The sequence below is a fragment of the Bidens hawaiensis genome, unplaced genomic scaffold, assembly GCF_021521415.1.
Source record: "Bidens hawaiensis isolate Kalapana, Puna unplaced genomic scaffold, B.hawaiensis_p1.1 tig00006555_1, whole genome shotgun sequence".
Lineage (NCBI taxonomy): Eukaryota > Viridiplantae > Streptophyta > Magnoliopsida > Asterales > Asteraceae > Bidens > Bidens hawaiensis.
This window is the reverse complement of record NW_027491442.1, coordinates 974746-990150: the sequence shown is the minus strand read 5'-3', so window position 1 is coordinate 990150 and position 15405 is coordinate 974746. Positions and strand designations below refer to the sequence as shown.

The window sequence follows — 15405 nt, the reverse complement described above, 5'->3', positions numbered from 1 at the left end:
AATTTCATCATTTCTTTGGTGTTATTACGACAATAGCTTTTTACAGTTTTCTATTAAAATTATGTATCAAAAGTGACTCTAGTATACATTATATGCCATCAATAACATATCTACAAAAAAAACGATTATAACTCAAATACATATATAATCAACAGATTTAATTATTTTTATATGCATCCGGAAAGAAAATGTCAAATGAAACAATTTTAGTAAAAATTCATCTTTAAAATAACTTTTGTTCAGTAGTCGTTTTCATTAAAAAAAACATTATGATCTATAAAATTTATCTTTTAAAAAAGTTGTTCAGTTGTCGTTTTCGGTAAACATTCATATTTTTAAGACATGAATTCAACACCCGATTGGAATTGAAGCACTTAAATAAGAAAACAAGCAGCTAAATGCTAACCGAGCAAAAGGCATCTTTTAATGGAGGCAGAGACGGTGGGTTGGATGGCTAAAAGAGTGCCACATCGGTCGGTGGTGACTGATGATAATAATGGTGACACAAACGACAGATGGGATAAAAGTATATGTTTAAAAAGTATATTAAAAAATTAAGTAAATTGCAGTTTTTGTTTTTATGGTTTATTAAAATGTATGGTTCTAGTCTAATAGTTTTAAATTTGTTATTTCGTCAAATGGTTTCATTTCACTTGCAATAAAACCTGAATTCACTAATCCCATTAAGTTTGATCGTTAAATCCATCAGCATGTCCTTCACGAGAGGGGCAGTTTTGTCCTTTTTTCTCTCCAAATAAACCTCAGTCCTGATTCGTAAGCCCCCTCACATGTGGGGCTGGGGTATATTTTGGGGAAAAAAGGACAAAACTGCTCCTCAGTTGAAAGACACACTAATGGATTTAAAAACCAGACTTAACAGGATTAGTGAATTCGAGTTTAATTGCAAGTGAGATGAAACCACATGGACGAAAATCACAAACTTGAAACTTTTTAACTAAAACCGCAGATTTAGAGATCCCACAGGGACGAAAACCGTAGTTCACTTTAAAAAAAAATATAACTTTATAGGTTTATTAGCAATTTATCATATAGGGTGAGCCATAACCAAATCATTAACAAAAATCAAAGAATTCAAATCAAAATAAATCAAAAAAGCGGTTATCAACTTTTATGTGCCCTTGCTTAAATAGAAATTTAACACCGAAGCACTCGTATTTTCATATATTGTTACCTTTTATACATTCATTTAATCTATTTATACATTTATTTCATGTATTTATATATTTATTCTATGCATTTGTAAGCAAAAATTTTAGCCCAAGTTGGTTTTAAACTCTTGGACCGAAAAACCGACAAACTAACCGAATAAAGTGAATACCCGAAAATCAATTGGAAAATAAAATCGATTGACCGATGACTTTAGTTTCAGATTCGGTTTTGACCAATGACGAACCGAACCTTGGATGCCTCTTAATATGTGTATAGATAATCCTAGTCTTATTTCAATTGTAAAATTGTATATACCTGTAAGTATCGAGTATACATATTAGTTTGTTAAAAGTGCACACTATTTCTGTCTTACTGTTTTAACTTTTATATAATTTTATTAACCAAAAACATAAAATTATAAATTTTAGATTTATATCCAAGAATCATTCACGAATTCTCAGTCACCAAATTGTTAATGGTGTATGGCTTCTTTTATACTCCCTAGCAGATTATCAAATGTCTATATTTCCATGCAATAAGTGTATACAATAACAGAACCAACACAGATTAGAGTCATCTATAGTTGTTCAAACACCAAGCCTACCCGCGGGTGCACAAAAGAACCGGTTCCAGACCCGACCCGGTGGTCCCTCCCAGGAACCCGAACCGACCCTACCCGTAGGTATGGACCCAGTGGAACCGGTTCCACCCATACCCAGTAAAAACCCGACCCAACCCTACCCAAAACTTGACCTGTGGAACCGGTCAAATACCCGACTATACCCGGAACCTGTTCCTACCCGGACCCGGTTTTGACTTTTGTTGACCATACCCGGTTCCAGTTCCTGAGAATACCCGGTTTGTGCACCTCTACCAAGCCTAACATAACTTTCGAACCACCAGGATTGTATATCGGCCCTAAAACCGTAAAGCATATGAACCCAAACCTAGGTGATATATTCATGACCAGGATGAAGCTCGGGTGAGAAACGACTAATGTTGAAGAATCAACGGATGAATCGTGGTTAGAGTACATAACGCGATACAACTTGGACTGTTAAACAACTCAACCTAACCCAAAATCCTTCTAAAGTATTTAACCATTACCTAAATGATCTATATTTTGCCACCTCTACATAATAGTAAAAGTAACGAAAATTAACCATAGATTATAATAAATATCCAAAATTTATAAATCATCAAGATCCATATTTAGCATTAAAATACATAAAAGCCCTGAAAAACGCTCAAAGCCTTGTAAAAATGCAGCCGAGAGTAGTACCGTGATAGATGGTTCAACCATGAGTGTTGAAAGCTTCCCATAGCAAGTTCTGTGGATTCGGGTTCGTGAGATCACGGGCCTGTAGAGCTGCAGTTCTAAGCGTTTTAAGCGTCATAATATTAGCATCGAAGAACGATACGCTCGTGTAAGGCAAATTATGTTTCTTGCAAAGCTCTTTAACAATAGGAGATATGGACCTCAAATGACACCTGGGTAACCTAGGAAACAAATGGTGCTCAAGCTGGAACTGTAGACCACCAAAGAACCAATCCATGTACGACGAGCACGTGATGTCAATCGTCCCATTGGTCTGCTTCTCGAACCAATCATGCCCGGTCGGTGGGCCCACGTAAACATTAGCTGCAAAGTGGTTCAATGTAAACTGAACATGTTGGATCCCGGTCACACAAAAGCTAACCAACACAAACGCAACTCGTTCGGGCCAGTTCAGTAAGCGAGACACGAGAAGCGGAAACCAAGTCCAGAAAATGAGGGTCCCAAGAATGTTTAACCCCTTGTCGGGAACCTTTCGTTTCGATAATAATAATAGTATTGTTTGTAGATAAAGGTTGACCCTCGCGACACACATGATCGGGTAATACGAGTAATGCTGGTAGCTCACGAAAAACCGAGCCAACCGGTCGAATGTCAATTGCCGTCCGTAGAAAACGGACGTTATAGAGTTGAAAAATCTAGAGGAAACGGCCAACATCGGGAGGTGTTGAAGGTCGGGATCATAATCAAGACTGTTACACGCGATGTGATGTGCGTTATGCGTCCATTTCCACCACGCGATGCTTATACCCGTTATACAATTCCCAATAAATATCCCCGCAAATTTGTTCCACCTGTGTGTCGCCATCATTTGATAATGACCAGCATCATGACCCAGATACGCGATTTGGATCCAAGCTAAACCCAGCAACGCTCCAGACAACATATGCATCCAGAAGCTTCTAGAATACAACACTCCGTACACGCACACGGAAAGAAGCAGAGACACAAAACAAAGCGAGTAAATCACACCGTGACCTTTCTTTTCAAACATCCCGGCTTTTGCAAACTCAGAGGCGAGTTTTCTGTAATCTTTGGAGACTGCAGAAACCTGGTAATCTTTTATATGATAGCCAGTGAAGAGTTTGTTAAGGTGGGCCCACGCTGAGCCGGGATGGAAGGCGATAAATGCATCGGTTACATCCTGACCCGCAAGATTCATGAGCGGGATTTCACCGCCCGGGTGTATTTTAGCCCACTCGGTAACATTGTAAACTTTGCCTTGAATCGAGATCCACAAGTCGTTAGGCTTGTTGTGCTTTTGTAACTCCTCGGATGTTATGTACTTCTTTTCATCGGATTTCGAATCCAAAACTGCATAACACAAATTTACATGTCAAAAACAATGTTGATTTCACATATGTCCAATAAAAGAGTGATTTTCAGCTTAACCAAAAAAATAAAAAATAAAAAAAAATCCTATAGTTTGACTCCAAAGATTAAAATTTTAACAAGTTTTTCAGACAGAAAAACTATTAGAAGCAAAAAAGTGAGCTGCAAAGACACATGAAATCATTATTATGGATTATATTAACTATGCAGCTAAAAGATATGCATATGAAGTTAATATTCAATATCAAGGGGCCCTTTTGACTTAATCAAAGCATAACAGTATCATTAATTAGACCAAAAATGGACCTAGGTATTATGTTTGAAAATGACAGGCAACTTGACAAACAATAGTAGGGCCTTAATGGCATGTGGAGATTTAATGAAAGAAAAATAAATAAGAAGGCTTGAGAGTTGACAGCTCACATAATATAAAAACAAAAAAAATAAGATAATTAAAAGGAAACTTAATGAAAATGGTCCTAGTCAAATACTCAAATAACACAAAGTGTAATGTTTAAAAAAACCATTAATAATTGTTATTAATTATATAGGTAACAAAAAGCTATGCTAGGGATCAAAGTTAAGATGCTTGCTTTTTAGTTTTTAGTATTAGTATCTGTTATCTTACCTTTCATTCTATATAAAGCATCATTCCCATTTATTACTACACAAATGACTATTCATTTCGCACTCACTAAAACCAAAAAATATCACAAATTTGGTGCGATTACGCGTGGTAGGTAATAAAAACAAAAACTTGTTAAAACTGTACAATACCATACCATATTAGGCAGATATTCCCCAACACCCAACTTTAAAATTTGTCTAATATTGCATAACAAGCTTAAAAGTCCAGCTAGTATATACTATTCCATTCAATAACGAACGAACGAATAAATAAACTAAACATGTGCAAAGTGCAAACATTAAACTATTAAGCTTAGAGTCTTTCCTCTCTATTGAAAAATATAATTATCAAACATTAAGCTGGAGATCACGATTTTCATTCCTGGAGACAGAATATGATAAAGGCGTTCATGGTTCGGCAAAAATTTTCAGTTATGAGTTTTTGAAAACTGAATCGGTTTTTGTTCGGTTTTCAGCCCAAACCAAAACCAAAATTTTTGGTTATCAAGCTTTTAAAACCGATTGGTTTGGTTTTCACTTTTCAGCCCTAACCGAAACCGAAACTTTTTGGTTTTATGAAAACCGAATCAGTTTCAGTTACATTTTCATCCCAAACCAAAACCGAAATTTTCACTTATCAAGCTTTTAAAAACCGATCGGTTTGGTTTTCAGCCCTAACCGAAACCGAAACTTTTTGGTTACGAGTTTTTGAAAACCGAATCAGTTTCAGTTCGATTACAAACCTAACCGAAACCGAAATTTTCAGTTATAAGCTTTCAAAAACCGAACTGAAACCGAAATTTTCTGTTATAAGTTTTTAAAAACCGATCAGTTTCAGTTCGGTCTTCACTTTTCAGCTTATCCAAAACCGAAATTTTCAGCTATAAGTTTTTAAAAACCGATCGGTTTCGGTTCAATTTTCAGCTTATCCAAAACCGAAACCTAATTTCCGGTTAACAGTTTTCGAAACCGATCGGTTTCGGTTAATCACTTAATCTCAAATTCCACCCGCACAACGTTCAGCTGTTCAGATCTGACTCCAGATCAGATCCAAAAACAACACATCAATTCCATAAATGATAAATCGAACAACAAAGTCAACAGCATTGCAATAATGAAGATCTTAACACTATTCAAACAATCAAATCACGCTACACACCTATAAGCCTTCCAATAATCACAAATCAGGTCAAAATCAATCAATCATCACAAACAACACAAAACATCCAAAATGTGAATCGAAAGTGTAACAATAACAGCAAACCTTCAACGGCAACAACGGAAGGTGAAACAGAAACCATGGCTGAATCTTCACACATCGATAATAATAATATTATTATGATGATGATTATTATGGTTAAGATTATTATGACATGTAAAAATAACAAACAATGTGCAGATGGAATAGAGAAAAAGATACGAATCTGTTTCTGGTAGTTTGAACGAACCCTAACAGCGCAACGGCATATTAGTAGAAAATTGAAATGAAGGATGAGTGATCTGACGGTCGAGGTTGAATTGATCTGGTAAAATATCTTTGATAAGCTGGCATGCATTTGGCATTTGTAAATTTGGCACCAAGTGTTTTACTCACCGTTACTGATTGTTATTTGTATTTAAATTAGGTGTGATTTTCGGGTTATTTATTCGGGTTTCGGGTTTGAGCTTAAAACAAATTGACCCAAGAACCAACCTAAATAAGTTTGGTTTGTTCGGGTTTCGGGTAAATTCGGGTCGGGGTTTCGGCTTTCACAAATTAAGAAAAAAATTTATCCATCTTTAACAGTATCATAAATTAAAAAGCCATAATCCAACTATCCAAGCCGTTATAAAACCATAATATACAAGCATGCATAATATATTCAACAATAACATCATAAAATTTTTCATACAAGCATGCATTATATGAGATGAAGGAGAGTTGTAGTCTTTGAATCAATACTTGTGTAAACTGAAGAAACATGTTCGATTATTGGTTTAAAAAATATATTGTTTAAGTTTCATGCTTTATGGCAATTAATACATTGGAATGTGATATATCCAATATTAATTGTAGTCTTGAAAGCAGCCGAATAAAAATACACAAATAGCTAAACTACCCTATAAAAATTAGGGATGCATGCATCGATGTGTTATACTTCGGGTTATTCGGGTCAACCCGAATTTGGGTATTTCAACCCAAATACCGACCCGAATATTTTATCTTGGGTTCGGGTTAGGAGTTTAATCGGTTCGGGTTATTCGGGTCTCGGGTCGCTTCGAGTCGGGTTCATTATTCGGGTATGGTTAAAAAATACACCCTTAATTTAAATATAGAAAATTTATTAAAGTACCATGAATGTGGTATATCCGTATTTATATCATGCATTAATTATAAATTGGATGTGGTTTAATGGTATAACGCTCACTTTACTAGTAAGAGGTAGGGGGATCAAACCTCACTACCACCAATTTTATATGGGAGATATGAGGGATGACCCTGGCTTGCTAGGGTTTGAGTCCTGATCTCAACCGATTTTACCGGCTCCTTGCTGTCATGCCGTTTGGCTTGCGTGGGTGTCGGGTTTTATCTGGGGAATCCCTCAATAGGTGGACCGCTAGGGGCTCCGTCTGTCCGGACTCGTGGCCGGTTCGGGCTACCTTTAGCCAATAAGGCCGCGTACGAAGTACCCGGCGTTACTTAGTTGGTCGTTCCAAAAAAAAAATATCATGCATTAATTAGGTTTACCATGAATAACAAGTCACACCTAGTGGGTCACGTAGGCTCATGCTAGTACGAGTTGTATTTATGTTAATGTCATTAACAAACGCGCTATATTTGAAATAAATAGTAAAAAAAGAAAAAGAACAAAAATGTGATTAGTTGAAATTCGATGGACCCCACCTTCTTTTCCTACTTTTTATGTTTGATGCTCGTTAATGTGTTAACTAACACCTCATAGTGTCAGGCTCTTCACGTTGAGGTGCGATGTAGCCTGGGTTAAATGCCGGCCACCTCATCATAACACTTGCATTTGGCATCCACAACAAGCAGCTTTAAGGGAACATTGTGCCGCTCTTGCGTGAGTGGTTTGTGAGCGGGGCATATCATGAGTGTGCTTTTGATTGTGAGCTTACCCTTTTCGACTGTTGAAGCCACTTAGCCATTTGTTAATGTTTTAACTATTTAGAAACAATTTTAAAAAAATCACTCACCACCCACTATGTGTGACTTGTGAGCGAGTGATCGGTTTTTTTTTCTTTGATGCGACGTCTTTCTGGTTATGCTTCCCCTCATAACTCGTTAAGCATGACACATGCCTTTACGTTGTGTGCCATTTTAATTCGTCCATGATAACTAAAAATAACGTTGTACGCAAGTTAACTCTTGTGTTTCACTTTTTCTTCATGTATCGTACACAAAGATGTATGTTTTTTCTGACAAAAAATTCAATACACCCACAAATAAGAGTAATAAAAAAACTGCTGCAAAAAAAATGAATTGTGTTAATAGGGTATGATAGGACTTTTGATTAAAAGAATATCAATGCTGAATTGAAGATAAAATGTTATTTATTGTCTTGTTTTGTAAAATCATATAAAATTAATGGAGTATATGATTGAGATGTTCATTTTTTTTTATTAGTAACTTGTTGATTATTTCCTAAAGAATTTTTGAACAAAAAATAAACTTGAAAGTCAAGTATGTGCTGCGCAGACCACACGCAGACATCGTTATCTGCAGACTGTTTGTTTTCTCGAAAACGTTTCATTAAAAAACGTCAGCGCAAGCTCTTATTGGTGCAGACTTGGCATATCTACTTCTGAGATCTTCTAAGGTATGCAGAGAGTTAAAACACCACACCCTTACCAACTCCCACTGTCCACCACCACTATCACCCACCGTTTTGCCACCGCCACCGCCCACCCACCGTCCGCTGTCACCATCTTCCAGCCCCACCACCCACCCATTGTCCGTCACCACCACCCACCGTTCGCCACCACCATTAGTGTCCACCACCGCCTTCTACCGCCACCATCTACCACCACCCACCGTCCGCCACCACCACCTACCACTACCACTATCACCATCTAGCACCAGCAGCACCCACTACCACAATTTATACACCACCGGTTTATTTTAGCAATCTACAGACGTTAAAAACAAATATTTTTCTTCTTACAGACTGCAGATGTTTGGTCCACCTTTTCTTTTACAGATGCCTGTAGATGTGGTCCGCAGACTGCAGACATTTTACCTCTGAAAAGACAACCTAACACTTTATATATAGTTTGCAATTTAATGAAACGTAGCTTGTTGAGTCTACTTCCTAAAGAACTTTTAACAGAAAATAAACTTGAGTGTCACGTGATTCACTTATATATACTGTTTGCATATTGATAAAACAACGAAAGAGAGGTATATAGGTAAGTGTTTTGTAACCATCTTATATTTCATAGCCAAATATTTTTACGTTCTCACAATTTTCAGCTTAAATTTGATTTTGTATTAAGCTATGATCGTGACTATTACTCGAAAATAATAATAATAATAATAATAACAACAACAATTCTCCTGCAATTGATGAGAATCACTTATCTTGTATCACTTATTCACTTGACCACAACCAACTTTTATTGAAACTATTCAATCCACATATTCTGCCTTTTCCTTTTCTTCTTTTTGCAGCAAGAAAAAAGGTTAATAACAAAAAGCAAGTGGTTTCGGTAAGCAGAGCCAAGTGGAGATTAAATGTGGCCCATCAGGTAGTTTTCTAGCCAAGTGTAAAATTCGATTCTTTGAACTAGCCAAGTGTTGCACAATTGCCTATTTGCCTAACGTTCTTATTTTAATGATACATGACTACTTCAACTATTAAATTTATTTTGTTTATAGTAAAATGTTTGTTATTTATTTGTATGAATCATGCAGGATTATTTCATAATTTGAATTTTTATTTTAATATTTTTTATTAGTTTAAGTTTATCTTGTTTCCAATTTTTATTTCTTTTTATTTTAGTAGAGTTAGGGTTGAGTTATGTAATTTTCAGTTTTTAATTAAGTTTATTATTATTATAAGAACATTGTTCTTGGAACTTCGGTTCAATTTATCGTCTTTTGATTAATCATGAGTCTCTTGAGCCATTGATCGCTTCAAAAACGGCATCAGAATCATTTATGACCTTTGCCCTTTCATGCACATCAACATGACAAAGTGTTATCATGTTATGTGATAACCATACAAAACCTTATTTATGTATTTACTTGAATGTCACTGTATAATGATATATGGTAAACCTAAAAGAAATATTGATGGGATTTTGAATTTGTTTTTGTTTTTTTTAGCATGGGTTGCGTTTTAATATTGTGTATATAATTATCATTGCGTGTATATCTTGATTCTTAAGAATATAATACTATTGGTATATGAATCATTTTTGGTTAATTTTGGTCATGAATAAAAATACCACAAAATCGAATGTATAATTCTCTTTAGTACGTTTTTAGTTTACATATAATATTGTTGTGTATTAAAAGACAACGTGCAAATTATTTGATAGCGAGACTAAAATTTGTGACGGTGGATTTGAATCTAGGCTTGTCACTGCCTTGATTATTCAATACTTATCTATCACGTTATTAGTTTTGAGTTTATTTTGTTTAATTTGGTTAATAACTAATTAAGCTTTAAAGATAGTAACACTCCATTAAGTTTATGAAGCTCCAAAGAAGTCCAGTGTTCTAACTTCTAAGTTATGATTTAGCACACTGAAGTGCTCGGTCAGTGGTGATATTAAAACATGGTGGCGGCTTCGTTTAGACGGATACTGCAACTGCATAAGGATGTACCAAAAGCTGCTAAATTCTATTAAATATGAAGTCTTGTATTGAGACCTTTGACCTGTTTGACATGTTTCCTTTTTAGTTGATTATTTGCGTTTGACCATTTAAAGACGAGCGCTACTGCGATCAACCGTTAAGGGTTGAAAACATCACCTTATTTTTAATGCAATTAAAATCATTAGAACACCTCTATCGTCTTAATTCGTTGGCAGGTTGCTGCATTGCGATGTATTGATGGTGTTCCTGGGTTTGTCAGGCATGAAGCATCAAAATCATTATGGGCGGTTGACATTTTGCCTCAGGAATTCTTACTCGGGCACTAGAGGTGGTTCCAAACGCTGTTCAAGGAAAAAAAAAGGATGCTCAATCCCAAATATCCACAAAACAAGTTATTGCGATATTAAAACGCAATAAGCAGATAAACAATTTTAATAAGCACTCTCTGACAACCCTCAACTTGATTGCACTATTTAACAAACCTTCATCTTTGGAGATTTTATAACCGGAAAGTATGGCGAATCTGAAATCTTCTTTACTGCACAAACTGTTGTCTCATTAATGCCAGATATACCCAGAGAACATGTTGGTCGTGTTGGGCGAAGTTATGGGTCTAGTCATGATGAGTTCTTGTCAAAACTGGTTGTTTTATTGGTTATTAAAGATAAGAAAAGAAAAAAGAATTAATCAACCACCAAATGTGTGGGCAAATGAAGAAGGGTATTAAGGATAACAATAGAAAAAATGGCCAATCAAGGGTATTGGTTACCATTGAGAATAGTCTAACATGTTAATATCAACATACATATGTGGTGCACATGTAGTCATGCAATAAGACAGTTTTGAATTTAAGCTGTACACAACAGGACAACCTTAAGCTAATATATGTAACCACTAGTTTGTTTTTTGAATCTAAAAATATTATGGAGAGTAAGGGCATGTGCAAGGTTTGTGTGACCGGAGGCGCAGGTTACATTGGTTCAGCCTTGGTTCACTCACTTCTACAACATGGTTACAGGGCCGTCTCTAAGAGCACGATGGTCGTCGTGGGCCTTGCACGAGCTAAAAAAATGGACCTCGAAATTTATTAAAAGAATTAAACTCATATAATATATGAAATATGTTAAAAGAAATTTAAAACTTATGGGCCTCAAACCTCAATGGGCCTTGCACGATTGCCTAGCCCGCACACAGAGGCGGATCCAAGAATTTTTGCTACGGGGGGCACAAAATATATTGGGCATAAAATGGGTCGGGTCAAAGAGAGTAGTGTCGACCCAACCATTCTAGAGGCCCAAAACAGAATTAACTTTCGAGACCTTTTTCCAAATTTCATTGTTAAAAATATACATGGCAAAAAGGAACTAGTTGGGACAATTGTTTAAAAATGGTCGGTTTGGCTGTCAAAACTTATAATTACGCTGCTTACACTTATATTATGCAACTGCTACAAACTAGCATGACACCTATTGACCTTTTTAGTTGGACCTGCACAAAATAACTTATGTGGCCTTTAACTCTCTAATTATGTTTGGTTCACCTAATCCACATATACAAGAATAAAATCACCATCTTTTATCTAGTGAATAGAGGTAAAAAAGAACTCAAGGATATGTTCTGCCAATTTAAAATCACCTTGTCTGCAAGCTATTTAGTCTACAATATTAATTATGTTTGCTTCAAGAGTCATGACCTGGTCTAATTGAAAATACGTTTAAAACCTAACCGTCAATTCAATTTAATTTGTAGACTTTATGTTTAATTTCTGATTTTTCTCACAAATCATGTTCATACTCACACAAATTATCTCATCCTAAATAATAGGCATTTTCATTAAGCTCATTACAACTTAAATGAACTTAAACTTCAATTACTTTCATTAGTTCAATATATCCATGTTCGTTGAATTGTTTTCACCGTTAAACATATATCATGACTAATATGGTTTGAAAACTATTTATAAGGATGGCGCAAATTGTTAATAAAATCATCACGAAACAAGATTAATCGATCAAGAAGGTGACTGCCAAAACAAGTTCATTGACATTTCATCATACAGTTGGAGGGCATCATGAATCAAGCTATTAATTAAGTCTATGTTGATCAGTTAAGCCACTTAAACACAAAAAAATGGCTAATCATATCATACTAATTAGTTAAGAGTTCCTAGATGATTGATGAATACCAAATATAAAGTCAAATTACGCATACAAAACAATATATTATTTTATATAAGAGGGCGAAAAAAGCACCTTGTTTTTGTTTTACCTATGAAGAAGACATCACAAATTCACTAAACGAGTAGACAAACAAACGATCAAATCACCAATTCACTAAACGAGTAAACGATTAATCTTGTATAATTATAATAAATTAAATAAAAATTAGGTTTTATCTAAACTATACAAGTATTTACTAATTACCATGCACATGAAAGTTGGAACAATCTTCAAGATTGAGATGGCCCTGCAAGATGGAAGTTGAAATGACTCGAATCAGCAGTAGCTGCCAGCGGCGGTAGCGGCTATTGGCGGTCGGTGGCAGCAACAACCTGCGGGCAGCGGCGGCAGTGGACAGGCAGTGTGGCGACACGATTGAAGTCGAGCGTCAAGGGGTGTTTGGGCATGCAATTGTGAATTCAAAATCAAAATCGATAATTGGGCCTTGGAATGGACGGTGGGCTTTGGGTTGGGATTGGACGGTGGGCATTATGTAAAACACATAAAAATTGGGCCAATATTACACTATTATTTAGAAACGGACGGCCCACCCTACTAACGCCGTGTATCCGCCCTGCCCGCACATGCTATAAGACGGCCCTGCATGGTTATATTGTCCATGCTAATCTTAGAAACCTTGGTATATATGTAACCTTTGTTTTTTTCACATTATTAGGGGAAAATGACAAAAATGTCCATTTGACCAGTCAAAATAATCAAAATGTTCATTTGACCAGCTTTTCACTATTAATCCCTTAATAATGTCGACCCACACACTTTTAAATCATGACGAGATTATCAATCAACAAGATTATGCCATTTGTCCAAAAAATCTTGTCAGAAGCAGAAAAAAAATCTCGTTAGACGCCTAAAATATCCCATTGGCTCCGACGATTTTATGAAAAAAACTATCGACCTGATAGTTTTATGACGCGTGACAGAACCTTGTTGGTTGGAATTTGAAAATCTAGTCTCCTAATGAATAAAAAGTGTGTGTGTCGGACATTATGGGAAAAAAAACTAGTTAAATGAACATTTTGTTTACTTTGACAAGTCAAATGGACATTTTGGCCGTTTTCCCTTATTATTTACGTAGGTAAATAAGTTGAAAGATGAGGGTACGCAAGATACCCTCTTATTCAACTGATATAATTTTCATTGCAGGTGATGAATCAAAGGTGGGACTTTTGAAAAGTTTTCCATTTGCAGACGAAAGACTTCATTTGTTTGAAGCTGATATTTACAAGCCAGAAGAGTTCGAAAAGACGATACAAGGCTCTGTCTTTGTTTTCCATGTTGCAACCCCCTTTATACACACTACTGGCTCTAAGGTCTTAGTTTCTTGAAATTACAAGTGATCAAGATTCACCAAAAAAAGTTAAATTTCTTTCTTGATTATTATTATATTTATATACAGTATGATAATACCATTGAGCCAACAATTGAAGCAGTGAAAAAGATCGTTGATGTTTGCATATACTCGGAGTAAAACTTGGTAATTGTATATTGTATTTGAATGTCTATGTACAAGATGAATATAGGGATATATAAAGGGATTACAACTGAAACCTACAGACCATCCATATCCCTTGACTCTACATATTCAGATCCCTTATGACTAAACATATTTTGTCTAATATTCCCCCGCAAGCTAAGGCCGGGAAGCGACCTGTAGCTTGGACCGTAATAGAAGAAATCTTTGTGAAGGCAGCGGCTTTGTGAATACATTAGCGATCTGATCATGTGTAGAAATAAACTGAACTGAGAGTTTCCCTTGTGCTACCTTTTCTCGAACAAAATGGAAATCAACTTCCACATGTTTGGTACGTGCATGAAAAACAGGAGTCGCTGATAAGTAAGTAGCACCCAAATTATCACACCACAAAGTGGGGGGCGAGGCAATAGGAACACACAATTCCCGCAAGAGGGTTTCAAGCCAAGTGAGCTCAGCAATTGTATCTGCTAGGGCTTTATATTCGGATTCTGTTGGTGACCGAGAGACAGTCTTTTGTTTTCTAGCAGACCAGGACACTAGATTGGAGCCAAGATATATTGCAAATCCCCCAGTGGATCGACGGTCATCTGGACAACCTGCCCAATCAGCATCAGAAAAGGCGCTGAGGGAGTTAAAAGTAGCATCCGTGTAAGCATGCAAGTGAGAACCAGACTTGTGTTGTAACAGAAGACCATAGTCGGCTGTGCCCTGAAGGTAACGAAGGATTCGTTTAACTGCAGACCAGTGGTTATCAGTAGGCGAGTGCATAAACTGGCAGACTTTGTTGAATGCAAATGTGATATCCGGGCGTGAAAGAGTCACATATTGAAGTGCCCCAACTATCTGCCGATATTTAACTGGATTATCAAATGGTGGACTATCACCAAGAGCCAAGTTAACGGTGGTTGTGATGGGAGAGGGCGCAGGTTTGGCATTAGATAGGCCCGCTCGATCGAGGAGTTCCATAATGTACTTCTTTTGGGAAAGAAGCATGTCAGAACCTTTGGGGCTGATTTCAATACCCAAAAAATAGGAAAGAGGGCCCATATCTTGAACAGCAAAAGACTTGCTAAGGCTGTGCACAACATTATCAAGGGCTGTAGTGTTGTTACCTGTTAGAATAATGTCATCAACATACACCAGCATATATAAGAGGGTGCCTCGTGTCGAGTAAATAAAAAGAGATGGGTCAGTTTTGGACCCTTTAAAACCGAGGGCATGTAAAGCCGTGGAGAGGCGATGAAACCAAGCTCTCGGGGCCTATTTGAGCCCGTACAAAGATTTATGATGTAGGCATACATGATCTGGTTTGTGTGGATCAACAAAACCAGGTGGTTGCTGCAAGTAAACCTTTTCTTTGAGATCACCATGAAGAAACGCATTTTGCACATCTAACTGTCGGAGT

General features: G+C 36.5%; 2 protein-coding genes across 3 annotated transcripts in view; one reads left to right on the top strand and one right to left on the bottom strand.

The window, feature by feature from the left end:
• Window positions 1–2277: 2277 nt before the first annotated feature.
• On the bottom strand, window positions 2278–5801 carry LOC143632950 (delta(8)-fatty-acid desaturase-like). The gene is made up of 2 exons (XM_077101358.1): window positions 5730–5801; window positions 2278–3820 (listed from the first exon to the last, which is right to left on the bottom strand). Exons 1-2 carry the CDS (start codon window positions 5782–5784, stop codon window positions 2466–2468), a joined length of 1410 nt encoding a protein of 469 aa, XP_076957473.1. The 5' UTR covers window positions 5785–5801; the 3' UTR covers window positions 2278–2465.
• Window positions 5802–11194: 5393 nt separating this feature from the next.
• Window positions 11195–15405, top strand: part of LOC143632927 (NADPH HC-toxin reductase 1-like) — a 42327-nt gene continuing 38116 nt past the window's right edge. For both annotated transcript variants that reach the window (XM_077101334.1, XM_077101333.1), the window contains exon 1: window positions 11195–11233. In XM_077101334.1, the coding sequence (XP_076957449.1) occupies window positions 11210–11233 (24 nt within the window). In that variant the 5' untranslated portion in view covers window positions 11195–11209. The remainder of the gene's footprint in view (window positions 11234–15405) is intronic.

Coding starts and splice junctions, on each gene's coding strand:
- LOC143632950 (XM_077101358.1), bottom strand. CDS start 5,784: ATGTGTGAAGATTCAGCCATGGTTTCTGTTTCACCTTCCGTTGTTGCC. Junction 3,821..5,729: donor TTCCGTTGTTGCCGTTGAAG/GTTTGCTGTTAT, acceptor TGTGTTATGCAG/TTTTGGATTCGAAATCCGAT.